Source organism: Olea europaea, chromosome 19, assembly GCF_002742605.1.
Source record: "Olea europaea var. sylvestris chromosome 19, O_europaea_v1, whole genome shotgun sequence".
NCBI lineage: Eukaryota > Viridiplantae > Streptophyta > Magnoliopsida > Lamiales > Oleaceae > Olea > Olea europaea.
The window spans coordinates 5,067,129-5,090,699 of record NC_036255.1 but is presented as its reverse complement, the minus strand read 5'-3'; the positions used below and the strand labels follow the sequence as shown (position 1 = coordinate 5,090,699).

General features: G+C 40.3%; 3 protein-coding genes across 3 annotated transcripts; 1 reads left to right on the top strand and 2 right to left on the bottom strand.

Moving 5' to 3' along the window:
* Nucleotides 1-557: 557 nt before the first annotated feature.
* LOC111368592 (enhancer of mRNA-decapping protein 4-like) lies at nt 558-10,592 on the top strand. Its single transcript, XM_022989930.1, has 12 exons — nt 558-1,664; nt 2,384-2,433; nt 2,499-2,655; nt 2,775-2,993; nt 5,423-5,551; nt 5,764-7,305; nt 7,609-7,968; nt 8,043-8,162; nt 8,680-8,850; nt 9,035-9,196; nt 9,324-9,449; nt 10,014-10,592. The coding sequence occupies exons 1-12, from the start codon at nt 783-785 to the stop codon at nt 10,320-10,322; spliced, it is 4,227 nt and encodes a 1,408-aa protein (XP_022845698.1). The 5' UTR covers nt 558-782; the 3' UTR covers nt 10,323-10,592.
* Nucleotides 10,593-11,373: 781 nt separating this feature from the next.
* LOC111368591 (chaperone protein dnaJ 11, chloroplastic-like) lies at nt 11,374-12,099 on the bottom strand. Its single transcript, XM_022989929.1, has one exon. The coding sequence runs from the start codon at nt 12,065-12,067 to the stop codon at nt 11,672-11,674; it is 396 nt and encodes a 131-aa protein (XP_022845697.1). The 5' UTR covers nt 12,068-12,099; the 3' UTR covers nt 11,374-11,671.
* A 10,288-nt stretch (nt 12,100-22,387) lies between these two features.
* LOC111368242 lies at nt 22,388-23,365 on the bottom strand. Its single transcript, XM_022989489.1, has 3 exons — nt 23,117-23,365; nt 22,800-22,985; nt 22,388-22,471 (listed from the first exon to the last, which is right to left on the bottom strand). The coding sequence occupies exons 1-3, from the start codon at nt 23,363-23,365 to the stop codon at nt 22,388-22,390; spliced, it is 519 nt and encodes a 172-aa protein (XP_022845257.1).
* Nucleotides 23,366-23,571: the final 206 nt, after the last annotated feature.

The following is a 23,571-nucleotide window of genomic DNA, read 5'->3' as shown; positions in this document are numbered from 1 at the left end:
TTAGTCCACGTTTGTCTCTTTTCAAAATAGAACTCTTTTACTCTCATACTCATTTTCAATAATACATTCACACAATAATAGACTTTGCACGTAAATTTAAAATTTTTCCTACTTTTTTAACCACACTATCTACAAAAAATTATATTTAAAATATTAATGCACATATTGTCCAAAAAGTAAATCTTATTTGCAATGTAAAAAATAACGTCAACTTTCATGATGTAATCGATATTGTTGATCAATCTGAAAAAAGTTTAAAACTTTTAGCAATCGCTCCTGTTTGGCGGGGATTATAATCAGAATTTTAGTTGATTTAGATAAAAATTAATGAAATGTGTAGTTAAGAAATTGTGAATTCTATAAAATATATCGTTAACATTTGTTTTCGACTTTGACTTAGTTTAAAATCAAGGGCTAAGAAAATTAGGTGACTAAAATGAACCTTTTCTCAAAGTCAAGTGATCTTTGTTAAGTTTTACCAGTAATACTTGACAAAATTTGTAATGAAGCCCATATTTTCCTAAAAAAATTGATTTTGCAGCCAGCTTTTCTCAATTTGGTCCCTCAATTGTTTCTCCTTCTTCATCTGTTCACAGATACACCTAGAAACCCAACCCAACCCACCCCTAGAATATATACATACAACCTATACATACACCATCACACACATATATATACACAATCACAAGCCATTCTCAATCCATCAAGACTCAGATCTTTCTGCGTCAACTACGGATTATAGTTTGTATCTGTATTGTTTTCATCAGATAGTATTGATAGAAATGGCTTCACCTGGAAATCCAAATCCAAACCAACCAGGTGGAGGTCAATTTGATGTGAACAAATTATTCAGAACTTCCACTCCTCCACCCATTTCCACTTCAAACCCCAATCTGCAAAACCCTAAGAACAATAATACCAGCAGTAACCCTACTTTTATTACATCCCCTTATCCGCTCCCTTCAGCATCTTATCCTCCACCGGTGGGTAGTGGTGTGCCCTACTCATATCCGCCTCAAACCGCGGATTTCCATCATCCCGTGTACAATAACCCCCCTAATCCTTCACCGGCGAATCAGGATTTTGCTAACATGCACGCTCAGAGGTCACTGTCTTATCCTACACCCAGTCTCCAACCCCAGACCCCTACTAGTCCCCTTCATCACAATTTTCAAAACCCACCTAGTTCCCAGAACACTAGCAACCCCAACCCTGGGGCCCGGCTTATGGCCTTGTTGAGTGCCCCGCCTTCCACTTTGGAAATCCCGCAGCAACCCACCATGCTAAATTCCCAACTCCACCCAACATCTTCGGCTGGCTCTGATTTCTCGTCGCCCCAGAATGTAGCCGTAATGCCCTCTCGCCCAAACCTTGGGATTTGGCATCCGGGCCCTGTGATAAGAATGCCCAGTAGTAAGCTCCCGAGGGGACGGCATTTGATGGGGGATAATTTGGTTTATGACATAGATGTTAGGTTCCCCGGGGAGGTGCAGCCTCAGCTTGAGGTTACTCCCATCACTAAATACGGGTCTGATCCGGGACTCGTTCTGGGCAGGCAAATTGCAGTTAATAAGTCATATATATGCTATGGGCTCAAGTTGGGTGCCATTCGTGTTCTTAATATCAACACTGCTCTGAGATCATTGCTTAAGGGTCTAGCTCAGGTTGGTTTTATTTGCAAGTGTGGATCTTACTTTGTTGAAATTATTATTTTGTACATGTATTGGAATCTCTATTGATTTGTTTTACCAAGTTCTGGACGTGTATCATAAAGCTAAGTGTTTTGGTCAAATGATTCTAGACATCAATAGTTTTCGAAAGGTGCATCATGTTATTGAAGGCTTTCTTCATAATGATGTTAAGCTTCCAACACAATGGCGTTCAATTCTTCATTTTTTGGTTCATCAAGGTGAAAATGTAATCTATTTCCAGTTCCTGGATACAATGTAGATAACTACCATCACTTACTTGATAACAAGTGATTATCCTATAGACACAGTTTTGAAATTTGTCATTTTGCTAAAAGTTCGTCATTGAACGATCAGATTCTCTGTATTTTTATTTTTTATTATTATTCTTTATATTTGCTCGTGCTTTTCATTTTCTTTTGACAGTGCATACTGAATATAAATTTTGATCTACAAAAATTCATATGTTATCCTACTGCTATTATGGTAATTGATAGTTGATATCGACTTCATATTCAAGGATGTTAATTATGAGCGGTAAGCATAAATGTGTGGGTGTGTGTATTGCCAATTCATTAGGATAACTGCATGCCTGTCTTCTGAGTTTAGTATACTCCTTTTTACGGGATGTGGTGATCTACATTAAATTTTATTGTATTTAGTGGTAATTGCTTAAATAATTTGTTCTCTTCCAGAGGGTCACAGACATGGCTTTCTTTGCAGAGGATGTTCATCTTTTAGCCAGGTAGTCTTATCAATTATTTTTTAAAATTTCATCTTCTGGTTTGTCGCTAATGTGCTTACATGTAGTGCAAGTATGGATGGTCGGGTTTATGTATGGAAGATTATTGAAGGTCCAGATGAAGAAGACAAACCTCAAATAACTGGAAGGATTGTTCTTGCTCTTCAAATTACCGGAGCAGGGGAATCTGTTTATCCAAGAGTTTGTTGGCACTGCCATAAACAGGTGTACTATAATCTGATACTCGCCTTCAGTGTTTTTCTGTGTTACTATTTCTTCCCTTGGCTGGCAAATCATCTCGTTAACGTAAATTATTGAATAATTTTGTTCGTTCTCTCTCACAGGAAGTTCTTGTAGTGGGAATTGGAAAGCATGTGTTGAAGATTGATACTATAAAAGTTGGAAAAGGTCGAGTGTTTTCAGCGGAAGAACCTCTCAAATGTCCTGTTGATAAATTAATTGATGGGGTCCAACTTGTTGGTAGCCACGATGGAGAAGTGACAGACCTGTCGATGTGCCAGTGGATGACCACCCGTTTGGTATCTGCTTCAGTGGATGGCACGGTTCGTTATAACTTTGATCCTCTATGGTGTCTGAAGCTCTTTTTATGTCAAGTTCTTTTTGGATAGCCACTGTGAGGGAGCAAATCTATAAAATCTGCCTTGTTTTTTCTTAGTAACTACACATCTATACATCTTTCCTGACATTAATGTGGTACAGTTAAGTTATCGATAATTGGTTAGATAAAATAGAGTTGATTTAAGGTGGTTCACATCCCCTCCCCCGATGGCTGCGAGCATTGAGGAAAGTGGGTTTCTCTAATTTTTCTGAAACTTTGTTCATGAAGTTAATAAATATCTACATTTAATGCATAACATGATTGTCAACTTGATAAGGAATAAGAGACAAATCTGGCTGGTTTCAAGATCCTTAATCTAAATTATCAATGTTTAAAAGGGTTGTATGCATCAGGAATTACATATAATACTTCTACAGTTGCACGTATGTTTCATGTGTACTTCTGGTTTCATTGATTGACTTCCTTGTACTATTTGGTCATCTCAACATTTGATTTTTTGATGTACCAAAACCATCTTCATTCAGACTTTCTTTTTCCTGGCCGTAATGAATAGGGTAACTTGCAGCTATTGTTACCTTTTACACTTTTATCCTCAATCTTCGTTTATTGTCACTAGTGTCCCTAACCCTTCAAGAATTAGCAGTTGCCATCCTCAATGACAGTTTCCATTTAAAACCGCAGTTAAGTAAACATATGAAGACAAAATTACCCTTATTTTTAAAATAAACAAAAAATAAATACTAAAAATAAAAAAATAAAAGAACTTAGAAAAGAAATTCAAGCGTTTTCTTCCCAGAATCCCCCCACCCATCACCAGTGTTAACGTCTCTAAGCTCTGCTTCCCACCACCATGGCAGATTAACCTGAAGTTAAAGAGTCCAGTAAAGTTTGTTTCAATAGTTATCTTAATTTCATTCATAAATAGTCAAATAGAAAGTACTTTAATTTGGAAACATTTCTAAGTCAAAAAGTTGCAAATACTTCACCCGAGCCCAGGTCAAAAACGAATTTTATTTTTGTCGAAGGCTAGAAAATAGGATTTCGGTGACACAGGAAAAAGTGATTTTGCGAATTTGGTCGAATTCTTTCTTTTAGACAAATGGGTTGGAATTTTAATTTTAGATGTTGGGTAGGAGTGATGCAGGCAAGGTGATTTTGCATGTTGGTTTGGACAGTTCTGATTCGATGGAATTCGTTGTGGCACACAGAAGGACAAACCAAATCGAATCTTTGGCGCCACCACTATATCCAAATAATATAAATAATTCTCCTTTAGTTTAACCTTCAAAATCAGTAGTAACAGCAGCAAGCTCTAGCCATAAGTTGTTTTGCTGTCATCGAGGAGCAGATGAAGGATATGCTGAAATCAGTTCCCCAAATTTTGATGGCAAAGGGGGCAGGTGGAGGTTGGCTATAAATCTTTATTGTGCTTTTCTTGTTTGAACTTTGGAATATTTGTGGCGGTTGGTGACCGTGACGGGATGTTTGCGGGAGGGTGGAGGAAATGGTGGCAGGTGACGTCTGGGGTTGCCAGATTTGTTGGGAAGATCTTTTTTCTTTCTTTTTTCCTTTTTTTCTCCCCTTCTATTTAGTTATTTGTTTGTTTTAAAGCTGGGGGAAATTTGTCTTTCTATAGTTAATAAATGGCAGTTTCTGATGGAATATGTTATCGGGGATGGTGGCTACTAATTTGTGAAAGGTTGAGGAAAGTAATGTCAAGATAAAAAAGGTTGAGGATAGTAATGTCAAGATAAAAAGGTTGAGGGTAAATATTCAGAAGGAATAGAGGTTGAGAATGCTTTCCATAATTTACCCTAATGAATAATATTTCATGACTTGTTATTGCTATAGCACTTCTCATTTTGCACTATGTTAAGCCAGACTTAGTTCTACTTTTTATTGTTCCATGTGTTGTGTTGGTCTTTCAATGTCTATTTTCTCTCGAGGACGTGGGTAAAATGTGAATACGATGAAAAAATGAAGAAGCTATTACTTGAGATGCAGGCTATTGTTTGGATGTTTTGACTTAGATTTATTAGTTTTCTTAAAGTTTCCTTTTCAACTTTTTTGTTGTCTCGACCAGAGTACCTTTGTTGCGCTATTAGAACAATATGCTCTCAATTGCACACGATCCAGGAATTTTAAAGTTCTAAATGAATACGTGTTACCAACAACTTACTTTTCCCGAATGGAAGACACCTTGATTTGTAGTCATTGGATGAATTTGGAAAACACTCACCTCTGTTAGTGGCGTCTATAAAACATTTCTGCTGTTTGGGATGCTTCTAATCTGGAAATACTGGATAACAAACTACTGAATTCATTCTTAAATTATTTGTAATTCTGAAAGCATACGTGGGTCATATGGTTATCTAATTTTAAAGCCTTTTTATGTACTTTTTATAATTGCAGATAAAGATTTGGGACGATAGGAAGTCACTCACAATTGCAGTACTCCGGCCACATGATGGCCAACCAGTTAATTCTGTTACATTCTTGGCTGCTCCTCACCGCCCAGATCATATCATTCTTATCACTGGGGTACTTTGCATCAAAATTTCCTTCTTTCATTGCTCTCCTCAGATATTGCTGACACTTCATAAGTTTGAACTTTCACTTGTTTTCATTTGAGGACTTTTTAGATTCTAATTGTCCTTTTGCATCCATTGTTTTTATTTTTATTTTTATTTTTGTCCATATGCTTTTGCTTCTGAGTTACCTTCACCGTGTTTAACTCATAAAGGATGGTTCAGGGTCCATCGAATCGGGAAGTGAAAATATGGGCCTCCGCAAGTGAAGAAGGTTGGTTACTTCCTAGTGACGCTGAATCATGGCACTGTACCCAGACACTGGAATTGAAGAGTTCAGCAGAAGCTCGAGTAGAAGAGGCTTTCTTTAATCAAATTTTAGCCTTGTCACAAGCTGGTCTTCTTTTACTGGCAAATGCCCGAAGAAATGCTATATATGCTGTCCACTTAGAATTCGGTCCTAACCCAGCAGCATCCCGCATGGATTACATTGCAGAATTTACTGTCACTATGCCAATACTGAGTTTTACAGGGACGACTGATTTACTGCCTCACGGTGAACAGATTGTTCAGGTGTATTGTGTCCAGACACAGGCAATTCAGCAGTATGCGTTGGACTCTTCACTGTGCTTTCCACCTCCAACAGAAAATGTAGTTTTTGAGAAGTCAGACTCAGGCATCTCATATGATGCTTCTGGTATTGAAGGACTTGCCAATATGGAGTATTCTGGTAGTAAACCGATCGAGATTCCTACTGAAGCATCTAACGTACAGGAATTCACTACCTCAAGCATGGAAACCGAACTGATTCCTTCATCTGCAGTAACTGATGATATAATTAATGCTTCTGTGGCATCTTCTCCAATTCCTTTGAGCCCTAGGTTGTCTAGAGAACTCTCTGGTTTTAGGAGTCCATCATCAGGCAGCTTTGAACCAGGTCTTCTGGTCAAAGACCGCGGTACTGATCCTAAAGTTGTTGACTATTCAGTTGATAGACAAATGGATGCCATTCATGCAAACTTGTCCGATGTTCCTTCACTGGATGATGATTCAAGGAAGGACAAAAATAAACTTTCTCAAGATGATATTTCTATGACCACTAATCACCCTATTAAGTTTAAGCACCCCACTCATCTGGTAACTCCATCTGAAATATTGATGGCCAATTCATCATCTGAAGCGAGCCATGCTAATGAGCCCAAGAGTGAGGGTGAACTAAACATTCAGGATGTGGTGATTAGTAACGATACAAGAAATGTTGAGGTGGAGGGCAAGGTTGCGGCTGAAACAGGATTCAGTCACAATAATGATGATGTCAGTCACGATGAACTGCACAATTTTGTGTCAGAAAACAAGGAGAAATACTTTTGCTCTCAAGCCTCTGACCTAGGAATGAAGATGGCTCGAGATTCTCGTGCCCTGTTACCTGAAACTTATAAGGTGGAGGAAGCTAGGCAGTTTGGTGGGTCCAGTGGAAATGAGGTAGTTACTCAATCTTCAACCTCAGAAGAAATCCACGACTCTGCAAAGGAAGTCTATAGAAAGGCTATTGATTCATCAGCAGCGACGCCAGTTCAACAACCACCGCCATCAAATTCAAAAGGGAAAAAGCAAAAGGGTAAAAGTGCTCAAGGAGGTCCATCTTCACCATCACCCAGTGCTTTTAATTCAACAGATTCCTCTAATGAACCAGGCATCAACTCAAGTAACCCTTCCATGGAAACTTTATTTTCACAAATTTTGTCTATGCAAGAGATGCTTAATCAGGTAATTGCTCAGGGTATATTTGTCATATTTTCTTTTCCCTCCAGATTAGTTTGTTATTGACAATTACACACTGAAATCAGAAAGCTGAACGCTTGGTTTACATATCATACTTCGTGTTAGGCATATATTCACTTGTGCGTTAGGTTACTGGGCAACTTCTTGCTAGTCAAATCAATTTATCGTTCTTGCGTACAAGTACTTTTTGGTCCAAGATAGGTCAATGACTACTTGCATCCAAGAGTACATTACTCCTCTTGCAGGCATATTGACTTGCACATCTCTCACCACATGTTTTCCCTGCAGGCTATGGCCATGCAAAAAGATATGCAGAAGCAGGTGACGACGATGGTTGCTGTCCCAGTTACCAAAGAAGGCAGAAGACTTGAAGCAGCCTTGGGACGAAGTATGGAAAAGGCTGTCAAGGCTAATGCTGATGCTTTATGGGCTCATTTTCAGGAGGAGAATGCAAAACAGGAAAAGGCATCATGGGAGCGTACGCAGCAACTAACTAATATGATCAGCAATTGCTTAAACAAGGACTTGCCTGCGATTTTGGAGAAAGCTGTTAAGAAAGAATTAACTGCAGTGGGACAAACTGTGTCACGCACAATTACACCTTCTATTGAGAAAACAGTATCCACCTCAATTTTGGAGACCTTCCAGGTTAACATTTGGATTTTTCTGTCCTCTTAAGATGTAACCAAATATCCGGATCTCATCTGATTTTTTGTGATCAGAAAGGGGTTGGTGATAAAGCTGTAAATCAGCTGGAGAAATCAGTCAATTCTAAACTTGAAGCTACTGTTGCTAGGCATATCCAAGCACAATTTCAAACTTCTGGCAAGCAAACTCTTCAGGTAAGAAGGAGAGGAAGACGGTCAAACTGGCTCTTCACTTAATTGTATAAAGATTTCAATTCACTATTTGCCTGCATGGAACTTGTCCTCTTTACTTGGAATTTCTTTCTATGTTTTCAATTTAGCTATTTCTTGTCTTTTTTCTTTATCTTTTTCCTACCCTATGCGTCGTGGCAGGATGCATTGTATTTTTAACTCCATATTTGAATTAGAAAGAATAATTTTACTAATGTTTATGGTGATCCCTCGGCGAAGATGTTCACGTAACCTTCTCTTTATCCTCCTGTTGTTGCCCTATCTCAATTCTTTATCATTTCAGTCATGATGATACTATATCGTTTAGTGTCTGCCTACTGAATTTTACTGAATAACTTGTCAACTCTCTACTCTTTACTCGCTTCCCATCATCTCCCCCACCATCTATAAACACGAAGGGTGATTGGACACAAATATTAGTTTTGTCTTGCCAAATGAATTTTAAGAATTTTGGTTCAAACTCTCTTAATTTGTTATGCAGGAAGCTCTGAAGTCCAGTTTGGAAGCTTCCGTGATCCCTGCCTTTGAGATTTCATGCAGGGCCATGTTTGAGCAATTGGATGCCGCATTTCAGAAAGGAATGGTTGAACATACAACTGTAGCTCAGCAACAGATTGAGTCGTCATATTCGCCAATGGCACTTGCTCTGAGGGTACAGAATTTGATATCATATGAAGCTGATTCTTGTCCGTCTTACTAATTTTAGACGCATCACCCACTCACACAGTTCATAATGATTGAGCATTTATTTTTTTGTCTGTCAGTTTTCCCAATTTCTGCTGTTTGTATTACTTTTCTACCTTATATGTTCCACTAATATGAGCCCAACCTTTTAGGATGCGATCAATTCAGCATCGTCGGTGACTCAAACCCTAAGCACCGAGTTGCTTGACGGTCAAAGAAAGTTGTTAGCTCTTGCTATGGCTGGAGTAAATTCAAAAGCAACAAATCCATTGATTAGCCAACTGAGTAATGGCCCTTTGGGTGGTCATGAGAAGGTTTGCTCGGTTCTTTTTTACTCATTAGGCAGTTTTGTAGTAAGCAATTAAAGCTGCAAGAATGATTTTCTTTGCAGCTTCCATAACTGTCTTTATAAGCATTCTGACAATTTTACTGTTGTAATAGCTTGAGGTACCTCCAGATCCAACAAAAGAGCTATCAAGATTGGTAGCTGAGCGTAAGTACGAGGAGGCTTTCACTGCAGCACTGCAAAGAAGCGACGTTTCTGTTGTATCATGGTTATGTTCTCAGGTATGCTATATGTTTTAAATTACACACCTCGGATATGCTTGTATACATTGTAGTTTGCATTCGAGTGATAATAATTGGAGTTTGTGAGGGTTATGCTAACTGAATCTTTTCTTTTCCGTGCCTGTAATATATATTAAGAAAATGAAATGTCTGCTGTAGGTTATTCTATACTCAATGGCTGCATGGCTGAAGCATGATAATACCATGTAGGATTTTGGTTATATAAGCTTCATTTAAATTTTCACACTTGCAGAGAATAGTGTAGTTAGTTCCCTTCCTCTTTGCCTTTTGATGAAAAAAAAAAAAATCAATTCCTTTTGTTACATAATATGATTTTGTAGTACACTATTTTCAGTTATTTTCGTGGTTCTTTTAGGTGGACAGTCAATAATTTGTGTCCCTTAGCTGGTTCCATTGACATATTGCTGTCCTCTTTGGAACGCGTGCCTTTCAAATACTATTTGGTTATTGATTGTTTCATCAAATGTGTCTATGGACAACCACGAAATTTGGTGTGTGATTCTTGAGTTGAAATATTTCTGGGCTTGTTTTGCCTTGTACCAGGTTGATCTACAGGGAATTTTGTCAATGAATCCCATCCCTTTGAGCCAAGGTGTACTCATTTCTCTTGTTCAGCAGTTGGCTTATGATATTAGCAACGAAACACATAAGAAACTCCCTTGGATGCGCGAGGTGCTGTCCGCCATAAATCCAACTGACCCAATGATTGTGGTGCATGTCCAACCTATCTTTGAGCAAGTTTATCAAATATTGAATCATCATCGGAACCTCCCTACCACAACAGGTCCCGAACTTTCAATCATTCGTCTGATCATGCATGTTATCAACTCCATGCTTATGACCCCCAAATGATACCATTTTATACTTCGTATTTTTGTTATGTTGAAACGGGAAGGTTTGTACAAAAATTCTAGGGATATTCATGGCAAGGGTACCAGACGCTTGCTTAATGTGGAGATTACTCTTTCTTTCCCAAAGGGTTCAAATATATGTAGAATTTGCAGCCGATATTTAGGTATTTCATAATGGGTTTTGTTTGGACCTTTACTGTTGATATCAATTTAGTTTGTATACTTGACTTCTATAATTATAGAATAGAAAATTTCTGTTCTGTTGAATGTATTTTGGCCGTCGTTTATTTTGTTTGCTCGCTTAATCTCCCCTTCAGTCGAATTTTCTGTTGAAAAATTGGAGTAACTGTGCATGTTCGCCACACTGCAATGGATACGGTGCATAATATTCTATCTTCATTTTTTCTTTTTTACTACTGTTTAAATTTCAAAAGTTCCGGTTTCATTATTGTTGAGAAAGATTGGAAGTACAAGATAACGTTGCTGATATTTGTGAACTGTTACATCATAATGTGTAATTATTTTTTGATCAACTTTTACCTAGAAATGGCGTTTTTGGGAATAAAAAAAAAAAAAGATAAAATAGTAGTTTGATTTTCTTATCTTAGTCCAAGTTTTGTGCAGTCAGGGCAAATAAATCTATTTGCATTTTGAGTTGCGTAATTTGACTGAAATCTGTAATCTTAATATTCTACACACATGTTTCTGGAACCTATTTTCTACCAAAAACGTCATTTTCATTAAAAAAAAAAAAAAAAAGAGTTGGAATTACAATGCAGAAATTTGGTTGCTTGTTTGAACTTAAACGGATTTATTGATGGTTTGACAATTTGGTTGATTGTACTTTGAAGGTTGGGGAGTAACAAAGGTAGATATTATTGCTTCATATTTAAGCTTATAATTTTCCTTTCCTTTTCTTTTGTTTTGAATTGTTAATTTCCAATCACCCATCTTAATTTTACTGAATAAAGGCCTGGGAGATAACCTTCAACAAGTTCCAAATATATGAATTGTATAGTACTTAAAATTAGTTAGAGAAAATTCCATCCAAATTTCATTCTTAGATAGCAGCCAAAAGCCTAATATTAGTGAATATAATCTTTCTAGTTTAAACATATTAACTCAATAAACTTAAAAAATAATGGCACTTAACCCGACCAACTCGACCAAGTATCCAGTTGATCGAGCATATATCATGACAAAGTCATGCACGGTCAAGTTTGTCGAATTGCAAGAGTGAAATCTAAGGAAATCAATAATCAGTTTTCCCTTGATAATTCATTTATTACCGCTGCCAGAAAAAGGAAGAAGCGGGGAGGAGAATTTACACGGGGTTTTCACTTTTCACCATCACCAGCACTGATCCGTTTCCCACCTTCGGGTCTGGTAAAACCGTACCCCAGAACCACTCCAAGAAGGCCTTCGCCGTGGTGACCCCACGCTCAATTTCGAATCATACACAGCCCTAGCGTCGGAATCCGATAGCGTGGAGTATGCTTTGTGAATCTCGATGAAATCTCCGGTCGACGTTGATGAGGATTTAACTAAATGCGAGGCAGTGTCCGGGTGGTACAACTTAGCAAGCGTCCGGTACGCCACTTTGATCTCCATTTGGGAAGCGTTCTGTTTGACTCTGAGAACCTCGTACAGACTCCTCCTTCGCTCAATAACCGCCGTCGGCCGCGCCTCCGCCACAGCCGAGCGAATAAGCATATTGCGGTGGCCGAGAGTTAATGTTCCTAGCATTGAAGATAGATTCAGTGACTGCAATGCATATTGAAAGAGGGGTATATATGAAGGTTAGAGGTGGGGTATCCTGAGGCAAAGTGGGGCCCACAGACACACGATATCGAAGTGTGGATGGATTAGTAGGTGCTGACATGGCACTTTGAATTTGCTTCTAGAAGATTGGTGGATCTCTTTTGGATTCCGATTACGCTTTTAAGCCATTTTTACTTGCCTTTTGCTCCATCCAACCACTGCTGGCAAAATAAAATATATTAAATATATAATTAGTTAAAATGTATTGTCATACAATCGCTTGGTAGTATATAAGGGAACTGAGAGCATAGGTTAGGAAGGGTTTCCTACCATGAATTTAGAGTTAGATGTTAAAAAAAAAAAAAAAAAAAAGGTTGAACTCCAATCTTGACGGTCCCCATCGTCCCGTCCTTAGAGCCTTGTGAGGGAGATAAATTGTGGGATGTGTCCCAACAGGTCAGAGAACAAGAACTGCCTGTATATTACGTCTACAAGGAGTCCAATTCCATATCTTAAGAATCGAACTCCCACACTGCAGTTGTCAGTAAAATATGAGATAATTTCACTCTTATCCCTTGCACTTCTAGACTATGCTCCGGGAGGCTTAGAATTAGATGTATATAGTATAAAAATAGTGATGATTTGATTTGATCGTATGCCAAAGGAGATTATTGACCTTTGAGCGGAACTAGTGTATGCTAACCAATAAAACTCTTACAATTGTACAGATAACATGTATTTGCTACTTCAGAGTGATTCCCAAACAATATGTTAAAAAAAATTGCTCTTTTTGTCATTTCAATTTGCGTAATAAAATATCTAGTACATCATCTAACTAGTTGATGAGACAATATAGCCCATGTTTTTTTATCATTCTCCAAAAATTATTTTTCTACATAACTCTGTTTTGAATTAGACATTCTTATAATAAAATATTTTATGCATAAACTCAAAAAACTTTCTTACTTTTAACCACACGTTCTATAGAATATCTCAAGTCTCATTTTCCCATAAAAACTCTTTAATATGCACCAAAAAGAGGCATAATATCAAGACGATTAATAATTTTAATTCAAGAGAGAACACTATAAGATACTAAGGCCTTGTTTGATGGAGAATGTGTTGTTAAAAAGGAATGAATTTTTTTTTATATATACGTAATATTATTTTAATAAAGAACGTGTGGTTAAAATTGAGCAATGTAAAAAAATAATGGAAAAAAATGTAAAGCAAATGATGACAAACAGGGATTAAAATCTCATTTACGTCACAAACATGTCCTCTATTTTGTGTAAATTAAAATCAAAATTTAATTTTAAATTAAAATTAACAATTAATTTTAACTTTACATGTCATAGAATTCACAACGTTCAAACCATGAATTTCAGCAACCTTTATCCAAATTTAATAAAAATATAATTTTAATCTGCATCAAATAAAAGCATAATATGCATGACACGTGCCATGTCTTCTAGAAGGTATTTCACTTTCACCGCTCTTTGGGCCACAAATTTGGAGGGATGTCACAAGTGTTGCTTGTCCGTATGTAGTTTTTCTTTGTTGGGTTAGGACCCAATTGGCCAACGGCGACGGGCTTCTAGAAACATTTTCTATATAGACTTATAGAGTTTGAAAAGAATAAAGCAGTTTGAACAGTGCTAAATGATAGATTCAATTAAAAAAATTATTTAATATTGTATTTAAATCAATCTATCGTGTCATGTAATTGTTATTTAAATTAGTGTCAGTACTAAATAATATTACTCGTAAAATTTAGGTTTAGCAAGCATGCTATGCTATGTTATTAGTCCTAGTCAAGGGGCATTATAATCAGAGGTGGCTAGCGAGTTGAGTGACTGCACAAGATCTTAGCTTTGTAGGGGCCTCAATTTTTTTTTTTTATGAGTGTATATATATATATGTATGGTTATATATTTAAAATATTTTATTAATTTTAAAATTCAATACTTTTATAATTAGTTAAAGCTCACAATATTTATGAAAAGAGAGTAAAAAAAAATATTTATATTACGTTAATATTTTTCAATTTAACATATTGTTTAAAAATAATATATTTATTTTTCTAATTTTAAAATATCTTGCTTTCGGAAAAAAATAAATTAAACCATCTATTTAACCTACCCAATTAACTTCATTAACAAATTATCAATCCAACAAGATAATAAGCAGACCAAAATCCAAATGATTAAAGCAAATATTGAAAAGCTAATTCTAGATCACTTTTCACTATTTCTCTCTCTCCACCATTTAACCCATGGGAAACGGTCAAATGGATAAGATATATATATATATTGCAATGAAATATATATTTTTAATTACATGAAATGAGCATCATTTTAAAATGTCACACAGGGCATTTAAAATCTTAGGGTCAGCCCTGATTATAACTTAAATAATTCTGAAAACACTCTATTGGTATGTATATAATTAAATCATAATATTGCTTATTCACATAGATTTTTGGGAAAATTGTAGCAACGATCCCTAATCTTTTTCATTTTTTGCAAATTTTACCCTTACTTTCATTTTGTGCCAATAAAGGTTCCTAACATTTCATAAATATGTACTTGAGGTTCATCTGGCCAAAAATTGTCCAAAACACCATCAGTTGATAGAGAAAATTAAGGAAACAACATCCAATAAAATCGTCGCGGTAGCAGATAGTTTAAGAAATTTTTCTGATTAACTGTCGATGTTTTGGACTGTTTCCATCTAGATGGACCTCGGGTGCATATTTATGAAATGTTATGGACCTTTGTTGGCACAAAATGAAGGTTAGAGTAAACTCTGCAAAAATAAAAAAGGTTAGGGATCGCTGCTGCAATTTTCCCTAGATTTTTTGTTTGGTATGTCAAAGTGAACAAAATATTATATGTAGTGCTCCATTAGTGTAATTAGATGACTATGTGTCTGGATGGAATATTATAATTTGATCTATTAAAGTTTAATTCCTTATTTTGTGAAAAAAAAAAAAAAATCAACTTCTTTTTATTCCTTAATTTCACCTTTTTAATCCTGCCAATCTCCATATTACATACAATTTGTCAAAATTCATTTACGAAAAGTCTTCATCCGTTAGTTTTTGTTTTCTTTTAAATAAATTTAATTGTATATGTAAAGCCGCAAGGGTGTAAATGATTCAATTTGAACGAGTTTTTACATATTTTCATACTAAAATATTTAAAACGGTTTGAGTAAATCTTACATCGAAACTAAACAATTTGGTTTGATTTTAAGCTGCAATTTCCTAATAACTGTTTGCTTTTATTTATTAATTCATCGATTATAAAATATCTTTCTACTGACAATCAAATAAAACAAATTATATGTAGCAAAATATAAATCTAAATACCACAAAAACAAAAGTAAAGTCACAATAAAATTCGAAGTATTTTGTTTACCTTTTTAGGGTAAATCAATACAAAATAAGAGATAAATATAAAAAAAGCAGTTCCATGGTAGGATGCTGACTCTAGAGGTGTGGTCTTTGTTAAAAGGTTGAACCCCAACTTTAAGGGTCCCCCATCGTCCCGCCTCTGGAGCATCATGAGAGAGGTTAATCGCGGGATGTGTCCCAACAGGTTAGAGAACAAGAGTTGCTGTATACTGATATCCACAAAAAGTCTCAATTTATATTTCAGGAATCGAACCCTTACATTTCGACTGTCAGTAAGGCTGAGTATATCTCGCCCTTGTCCTTTGCACCACTGAGATATGCTCCGGAGGGCGAGGTGTAGTCTTTATTGGTTGATGAAGGAAGGCTCTTTTGCGAAGCAGGCATTCTGATGTCAAATATATATAAGAAAAGTAGAGGTCCGAAGCAGCCAAGATTACTACTTTCGTTTTCAAGATCATTTTACAATGTTAATTATTTAAACCATTAGAAAAGTCTATGGATGACAATACTCTTTTTGAGTCTTATTCTTTATTTTTAATAGAAGATTGCTGCCATTTTCCATGTTATAACCTTAGCCTCCCTGTCAAGATTCAAGGAATTGTCTGACACCAAATCAATTTAAATTTGTGCTCGCATACAAAATGTCCTCGTCCACTATTAATGTATCTTAAAAAACAAGAATAGAGAATTATTATTATTAATATTTTAACCAATACTGTATACTTCTATCTTATATCAAATTCACTACTTGCATAAAATTGAAAGAGAGTGACAAAATAGTTGGTATTGACTGCAACCTAATCTGAGAAAAAACGCATTGACTTTTCAGGCTTAATTGGATTTATACATTAATGATCAATTAAAATTTCAAAATGCGCTCTTTCACATGATTTCGGAGAAAAATATGCGTAGAAATAGTTTGGTTTGGTTCGATTCTAACAAGAATCGAACGGAGTCCAAATTTTTGGGTATTCGGTTCAGTTCGATTCCCAGGTTCCATATTATAATTAATTTTTTTAATATTTACAAAATTATATTAATTCAACTAATGATATATTCAATTCTATTTCTTATAAAATAACGTTATCAGATCTTATATGTCTTTTACGTCTCTCTTTATCGAGTTCTTTATAGATTTGATTGTATAAATTCACAAGAAGAGGAAGATAACGAGCTCGAAATAATTAAAAGAGGCATTGTCGAACATCAATTCAATTTCTCTAGAATGGTAAAATGACACTGTTGACCCCAAAAAGTGCGCCAACAGATGCCGGTCCCACCCGCGCTTGCGTGGGCGAATGTCCAACACGCTAAGACACGTGGACGGTCTAAAATAAGCGATTCAAAGGGGCGTGGGAGTAGCCCAATGATGCGGGACGGTGACGTTCGGAATCCGGCGAGTTGTTCATAATCCGATTGTACAATAATTACCAACCGGTGCTCGTAAATGTATGTGTAAAAGTGTATAATTTCGATTTATATATTGCAAGTAACTGAGAGAGTTGAGCAAATGTAGTCTTTTGTATGGATTCTTGCATTAGTCCTTTGACATTATACAATGGGGGTATTTATAGTGATACAAATGGAATGGGGGCCCTTGGATGAAGTGGCACGTGGCCTCATCTCCTCAATTTAAATGTCTGTTCATAGGCATGGGATTTGACTTGCTAGCTTACGGCGCATTTATTGTTTGTGCAGGACCTCCATGCTAGTGACAAGACTTGACATTTATGCTTATGACAAACATTCCATCAATCATTCGAATAAAATCTGTGCAGGCGATCCCTTAGGAGAAGTGACCATGGAGGATGTTTCTTTGTGGTTGAGGCTCGCGCAACAACTTCGGGGCTTCGTCCATTCGAGGACCTCAGCTACCACTAAAAGCTTCCACGCCTCCGGCCTGGGCCTCGGTTAGAAGCAGTTCGGGTGTAACCCACCTCGGCAATGTGGGCCACCTCGACAGGAATGCCACGTGGATCAGGATGAGTGGCCCACTGGGCCCAGGTGGATAGGACAGGTGTGACAACACGCAACAATAGTCCCCCAAGTCCAAGTATAGATATTTATATCATGATTGGACTTCGAGAAGTCTTGCTGTAGGTGGGTGTGAAGAAGCCGAGGTGGTTGAAAAATCGAACCTGCGAGGCTTGAATGCTGAATGCCTCTAAAGAAGCCGAGGTGGTTGGGAAATCGAACCTGCGAGGCTTCAATGCTGAATGCCTCTGAAGAAGCCGAGGTGGCTGGAAACCCGAACCTGCGAGGCTTGAATGCTGAATGCCTTTGAAGAAGCCGAGGTGGCTGGGAAACCGAACCTGCGAGGCTTGAATACTAAATGGATGTGAAGAAGCCGAGGTGGTTGGGAACCGAACCTGCGAGGCTTGAATGCTGAATGGGTGTGAAGAAGCCGAGGTCCAATGGTAATGATTATGCTTTGGTCTCTGTGCCAATGATTTGATGTTTTATGCTTGTTTTCGAGGAAAGGTAGCTGAACCGTTATGACTTCCAAGGTGCTGGCGCCGACGGATTAAAAATGCAATTATGAGGGCAGCTGGCGTTTCTAGAAGCAGACGCGCTTTGGAGGTGCGTGTGAGGTACGCTTAGATAGGAGGCGTAGGATTTCAAAAACTGTTTGAATTCAACGCCTCGGATTGGATCTGAAACGGGGGGCTCGGATTGACTGAGATTTGATCTGACGGGTGGGGTTCGTCTTGGACCTTATAAAAGGCGAGAGAATCCCACTTTCCAGAAATTTTGAAGACTTTTCACTCTCAAATCCTCTCAAATTTCCCATTTTCCGGCGTCGAGGTTGTCTGCGATTAGATTCCGACCGGTCTCCGTTTGTGTTGAACTCTTTTAGGTATTGTTTCGCATAAAAACCGTTGTTATTCTTTGTCCTCAAAAAATGGAGTCCACGTCGGGTAGGGAGCTTGTCACAGTAGCGTCTTTAGACCATGGGGTAGGTCATGGGGGGATGTCCGAGGTCGATAGGTATGCCATGGCCGAGGAGGACGTGGATTATACCCAGGAGTGGGGGGCTTCTAGAGTGCCCTCAAACATGACGGGGAAGAGGTTGGGGGAACTTAGGGAGAGGTACAGTGTGCCTCATAACATAGAGATGTTAGTCCCCGAACCGAACGAGCGGGCCTGCTATCCGAGGCCCGACTGCGTAGCCGTGAGTGAATACCTATTCAAAGCAGGTATGCGTCTTCCTTTGCACCCCTTCTTTATGGCGGTGCTTAGGAAATTCATGCTGTCGTCGACCCAGGTTCTGCCGAATGGGTGGAGCCAGCTGGTCGGCTCGTACTTCCTGTGGAAGGAAGTGTCTCTTGGGGAGGACATGCCTCTTCATGTCTTCATGACCCTGTTCCAGCCTCGGGTGATTGGGAAGGAGTCCAGGGGGTAGTACTACCTCACGCCTTGGGGGGCTCACGCACCCTTTGTGGTGGGACTACCTTCCTCTATCAAGGGGTGGAAGGAGTCCTGGTTCTGGGTGCGAGGTAAATGGCAGGCAGTGGAGGGTGACAAAGCCCTGTCATGCACAGTGCCGACCCAGTACTACGAAGCTCGTGAGTCTCCCGACCTCTGCTTGTGTTTTGAAATCAGAATAGTTATTCGTCTAACTGTTGGAGGTTCGTCTTTGCAGATAGTAGTACGAGGTTCGAGCTTAGCAGGGAGGAATTCGAGGTGATAGAGGACATTTACAAGAGGCCGTTGAAGCTTCGGCACTTCGATCACCTGATTGACAGAAGCAGATACTTCTTGGACTTCGAGCTGATGGCATCTAGAGGTATGGGGCCCCAACACTTGATGTTTTGTATCCTTACTGTTTCTTATGCTGATGCTAATCTGACATGTGCTGCAAACAAATTCAAGAAGAGGGAGTACCCAGCTCCGGATATGGCCTCCATCTTGAAGGCCACTTCTACTGCGAAGGCGAGGCCTCTGAAACCTGGGTCTAGTGGGGCAAAGGAGGTCCGAGGCAGGGTCGAGCTCCTGTCCAAGGACTACACTCCCAGGGCTTCGAAGGAGGCATCTACTCAGAGGCCAGAGAAGCCCAAGGAGCCTCGGGGCAAGGAGAAAGTCTCTGAGGAGACTAAGAAGAGGAAGCTGGTGCACATCTCCAGCTCAGCTGGCAAGTTTGGGACTTCAGTGTCCCATAGGGCAGAACAAACTGGAGAGCCGAAGCTTCTCGCTGCAGCCTCTAAGGCCATCAAAATGGAGATGGTAAGAGAGGTGGAGGCTGAAGAGGCCAGAGAAAAGGCTGCAAGGCGAGCTGCTGAAGCCGCCGAAGAGGAGGCGACGAAGGAAAAGCCAGTTAGGGAGAAGGGAAAGTCTCCAAACTTCCTAGCTGGGAGGGAGGATGAGCTGGCCCCAGCCTTGGTGGAGGCTCTCCCTGAGGAGATCAGAGGTGCCACCGAGAGCTTTTACAAGTTCTGGACGGAGAGGTGGCAGCTTCATGCCTCGTCTTGTGATGTCACCGATCTCACGAGGGCACTGGTGAGCCAAAGCGCTGGGACCTTTGGCCTCGCGCTAGAATGCAGGGAGGCATTAAGTGAATTCCAAACAAGGACTCACGCCTCGGAGGGGAAGGCTACTTCACTTGCTGAGGAGGTCAAAACTGCTAAGGCCGAGGCCGAAGAAGCCAAAGCACAGAGGGTTGAAGAAGCGGCGAAGCTCGAGTCTGCCCTGACCCAAATTGAGGCCCTAAAGAGGGAAGTATATGAGTCACAGTGCGAGGTGGCCTCCCTGACAAAGAAGGTGGAGGTCTCCAATGAGCACCAAAAGGTGACTGCTGAGGCTCTGGAGCAGGTGAATCTCGCCTTGGCCGGCGCTCGTGATGCCAATCAGTTTCTCGAAGGCCAAGCGAAGTGGTATATGAACGACGCCTCAGTTGCCAGAGAAGAGGCCCGGACTGCAGCGGAAGAGACGGTGAAGGCATACATCGCCAATTTCCACACTACAGAGGAGTATAAAAGCTTCAGCGCGTACTGGAGGAACTTCGCCTATGCCGAAGTGCTGGAGAGGGCAGAGGAGCTTTATCCCAACTTGGACCTGACACAACTTAGGTCCGAATATGTGGATGAGGTTCCTCAGACCCCAGCTGAGGAGGTGCAGGGTGACGAAGCAGCTGATGCCGAAGCCCCAAATGCTGAGGCAGAGGAAACAACTACTGATGCCCAGGTTGCTGAACCCCCAAGTGCTGAGGCGCCTCCTTCATCTAGCCAGGCTTAGATTAGGTTTTCCTTTTCAGTACTTTGTGTAATGGCCAGAGGCCCTCCGTTGTAATCCCTTTTGAATATTAATATAATGTTTTTCTTCATTCATTGTTGTTCTTTATCCAAGTTTTTGTGCCTCGTTTAAACAAACGAACTGGAAGTTGGTAAGAGCACGAACTAAATAACTTTAACTTGGTACCCTGACTTTAATCAGTCCCGCATGGGCCTCGGACTTAAGAAAATGAACATAACTTAAGGAGGTGAACTATTGGAGCCTCGGACTTAAGAAAATGAAGATAACTTAAGGAGATGAACTGTTGGAGCCTCGGACTTAAGAAAATGAACATAACTTAAGGAGGTGAACTGTTGGAGCCTCGATTTGAAGGTTGTGGCTTCTCCCCTTGACGTTCAGCAAGGCCAAAAGGGAGGCACGTGCTAGAGCCTCGGAGTCCAAGCGAGGTGGCCCAGTGGTGGGTCCCGAGCCTCTCCTCCGAGGTACGACGCATCCCAGACATGGTGCATGGTACAGCCATGTTGAGGCTTCTCCCCTTGGCATTCAGCAAGGCCAAAAGGGAGGCAAGTGCTAGAGCATCGGAGTTCAAGCGAGATGGCCCAGTGGTGGGTCCCGAGCCTCTCCTCCGAGGTTACGACGCATCCCAGACATGGTGGATGGTGCAGCCATGTTGAGGCTTCTCCCCTTGGCGTTCAGCAAGGCCAAAAGGGAGGCATGTGCTAGAGCCTCGGAGTTCAAGCGAGGTGGCCCAGTGGTGGGTCTCGAGCCTCTCCTCCGAGGTTACGACGTAGTAGGATGATTTAATCAACGTATTTTATTGAGCCATAGAAATATTACAAAGACTGGGAAAGTCATCCAGCATGATACAATTCACTGATAAAAGATTCTGAGGTGTTCAATGTTCCATGGACGGGGTTGTGCCTTGCCGTCCATGTCTTCAATCCAGTAGGTTCCAGGTCGGATTTCTTCTCTGATCTTGTATGGACCTTCCCAGTTCGGTCCCAGGGAGCCGGAATCGGGTTCTTTTGAAGATGGAAAGACCCTCCTGAGCACAAGGTCGTTGATTCGGAAAGACCTCTTCTTGACTTTGGAGTTGAAGTACCTTGTCATCTTCCTTTGGTAGGTGCCTAGCCTCAGCTGGGAGTCGTCCCTCCTCTCCTCAATGAAATCGAGGTCTAGCCTCCGGAGCTCATCGTTGGTCACTTCACTAAAGTGCAGACGTCGTGGAGAAGGGAGTCCGACCTCCACGGGGCTCATCGCCTCAGTCCCAAAAGCCATGAGGAAAGGGGTTTCCCCGGTTGGGGTCCTAGTGGTGGTTCGGATTGCCCAAAGTACTTGGGGCAGCTCATCAACCCAAGCTCCCTTGGACACATCAAGCCTCCTTTTCAGGACTTGCTTGATTGTCTTGTTTACGGCTTCAACCTGGCCATTGGCTTGTGGGTGGTGAGGTGTAGAGAAATGCTTCTTTATGCCAAGATCTTCACACAGTTCTCTAACCTTCTTGTTATCGAATTGCCTGCCAATGTCTTAGACGATCGAGTAGGAAATTCCGAACCGACAAATGATATTCTTCCATAGGAACTTGGAGGTGTTTGCTTCTGTGATTTTTGTCAGTGGTTCAACTTCGACCCACTTCGTGAAGTAATCAATGGCCACTATTACAAAACTTGCGCCTCCTCTACCCTTTGGTAGAGGGCCGATGAGGTCCACACCCCACTTTGAGAAAGGCCAGGGGCTGGAGACTGCAGTCAAATCCTGTGATAGTCATCTTTGAACGGGAGAGAATCGTTGGCACTTATCACATTTTCGCACAAATTCGAGGGCATTCCGTTTCAGGGTAGGCCAGTAGTATCCTTGTCTCAGTATTTTTTGTGCCAGAGATAGGCCTCCAGAGTGGTTGCCGCACACTCCCTCGTGGACTTCTCTTAGTATGTATGTAGCCTCTTCTCCTCCGACACATCGTAAGAGTGGGGAGGAGAAACTTCTCTTGTAGAGAATGTCATCGATGAAGAGGAAATGGGCTGACCTCCTTCTTAGCTTGTAAGCCTCATTCTTGTCGGTGGGTAGCACCTGGTCTTTCAGGTATGCTATAATTGGTTGCATCCAGGTGGGAATTCCACCGACCCACATGACATTAGGGGCCTCGGTTGAAGGCAGGAGGAGGTGCTCGATAGGTACTACAGTGAGTAGCTCTGAGTCCTTGCTACTAGCCAGCTTCGAGAGTGCGTCCGCATGAGCATTTTCGATGCGGGGAATCTGGATTAACTCGAACTTTTCAAAGGATGGGATGAGGCTCATCACCATTTTCAGATAGGAGGCCATTGTTCTGTCTTTGGCTGAGAAATTACCATTGACTTGACTCACAACCAGCTGAAATTACCATTGACTTGGCTCACAACCAGCTGGGAGTCACTATTGACGAATAGCTTCTTTATTTGCATTTCCTTGGCCAGTCTGAGGCCTGCAAGGAGTGCTTCATACTCTGCAACATTGTTGGTAGCTTTGAACCTGGACCTCACGGTCGAGGTGAGTTTGTGACCCTCGGGGCTGATGAGGACAACCCCGGCACCTGAGCCGACATCCCCAGCCGAGCCATCTACGAAGAGGCTCCACGTGGGGAGTTCGACGGGCTCCATGATTTCATCCACCTCGGGTAGGTTGGCGAATTCAGCAACAAAGTTTGCTAACGCTTGCCCTTTGATGGCCGCCCTTGCTTTGAACACAAGGTCAAATTCACTAAGTTCCACTGCCCATTTCAACAATCTTCCCGAGGCATCGGGCTTCTGGAGTACTTGCCTCAGGGGAAAATTTGTAAGCACATGGATGGTATGAGCTTGGAAGT

Excerpts from the sequence above, each read along its gene's own strand:
- LOC111368592 (XM_022989930.1), top strand. The coding sequence starts at position 783 with ATGGCTTCACCTGGAAATCCAAATCCAAACCAACCAGGTGGAGGTCAA. Across the intron at positions 1,665-2,383 it reads TGCTTAAGGGTCTAGCTCAG|AGGGTCACAGACATGGCTTT; the intron begins GTTGGTTTTATT and ends GTTCTCTTCCAG. Across the intron at positions 8,851-9,034 it reads CAATGGCACTTGCTCTGAGG|GATGCGATCAATTCAGCATC; the intron begins GTACAGAATTTG and ends CCAACCTTTTAG.
- LOC111368591 (XM_022989929.1), bottom strand. The coding sequence starts at position 12,067 with ATGCTAGGAACATTAACTCTCGGCCACCGCAATATGCTTATTCGCTCG.
- LOC111368242 (XM_022989489.1), bottom strand. The coding sequence starts at position 23,365 with ATGGAGCCCGTCGAACTCCCCACGTGGAGCCTCTTCGTAGATGGCTCG. Across the intron at positions 22,986-23,116 it reads CCCAGCTGGTTGTGAGCCAA|ATTCCCCGCATCGAAAATGC; the intron begins GTCAATGGTAAT and ends GAGTTAATCCAG. Across the intron at positions 22,472-22,799 it reads TAGCATACCTGAAAGACCAG|TCTCCAGCCCCTGGCCTTTC; the intron begins GTGCTACCCACC and ends ATTTGACTGCAG.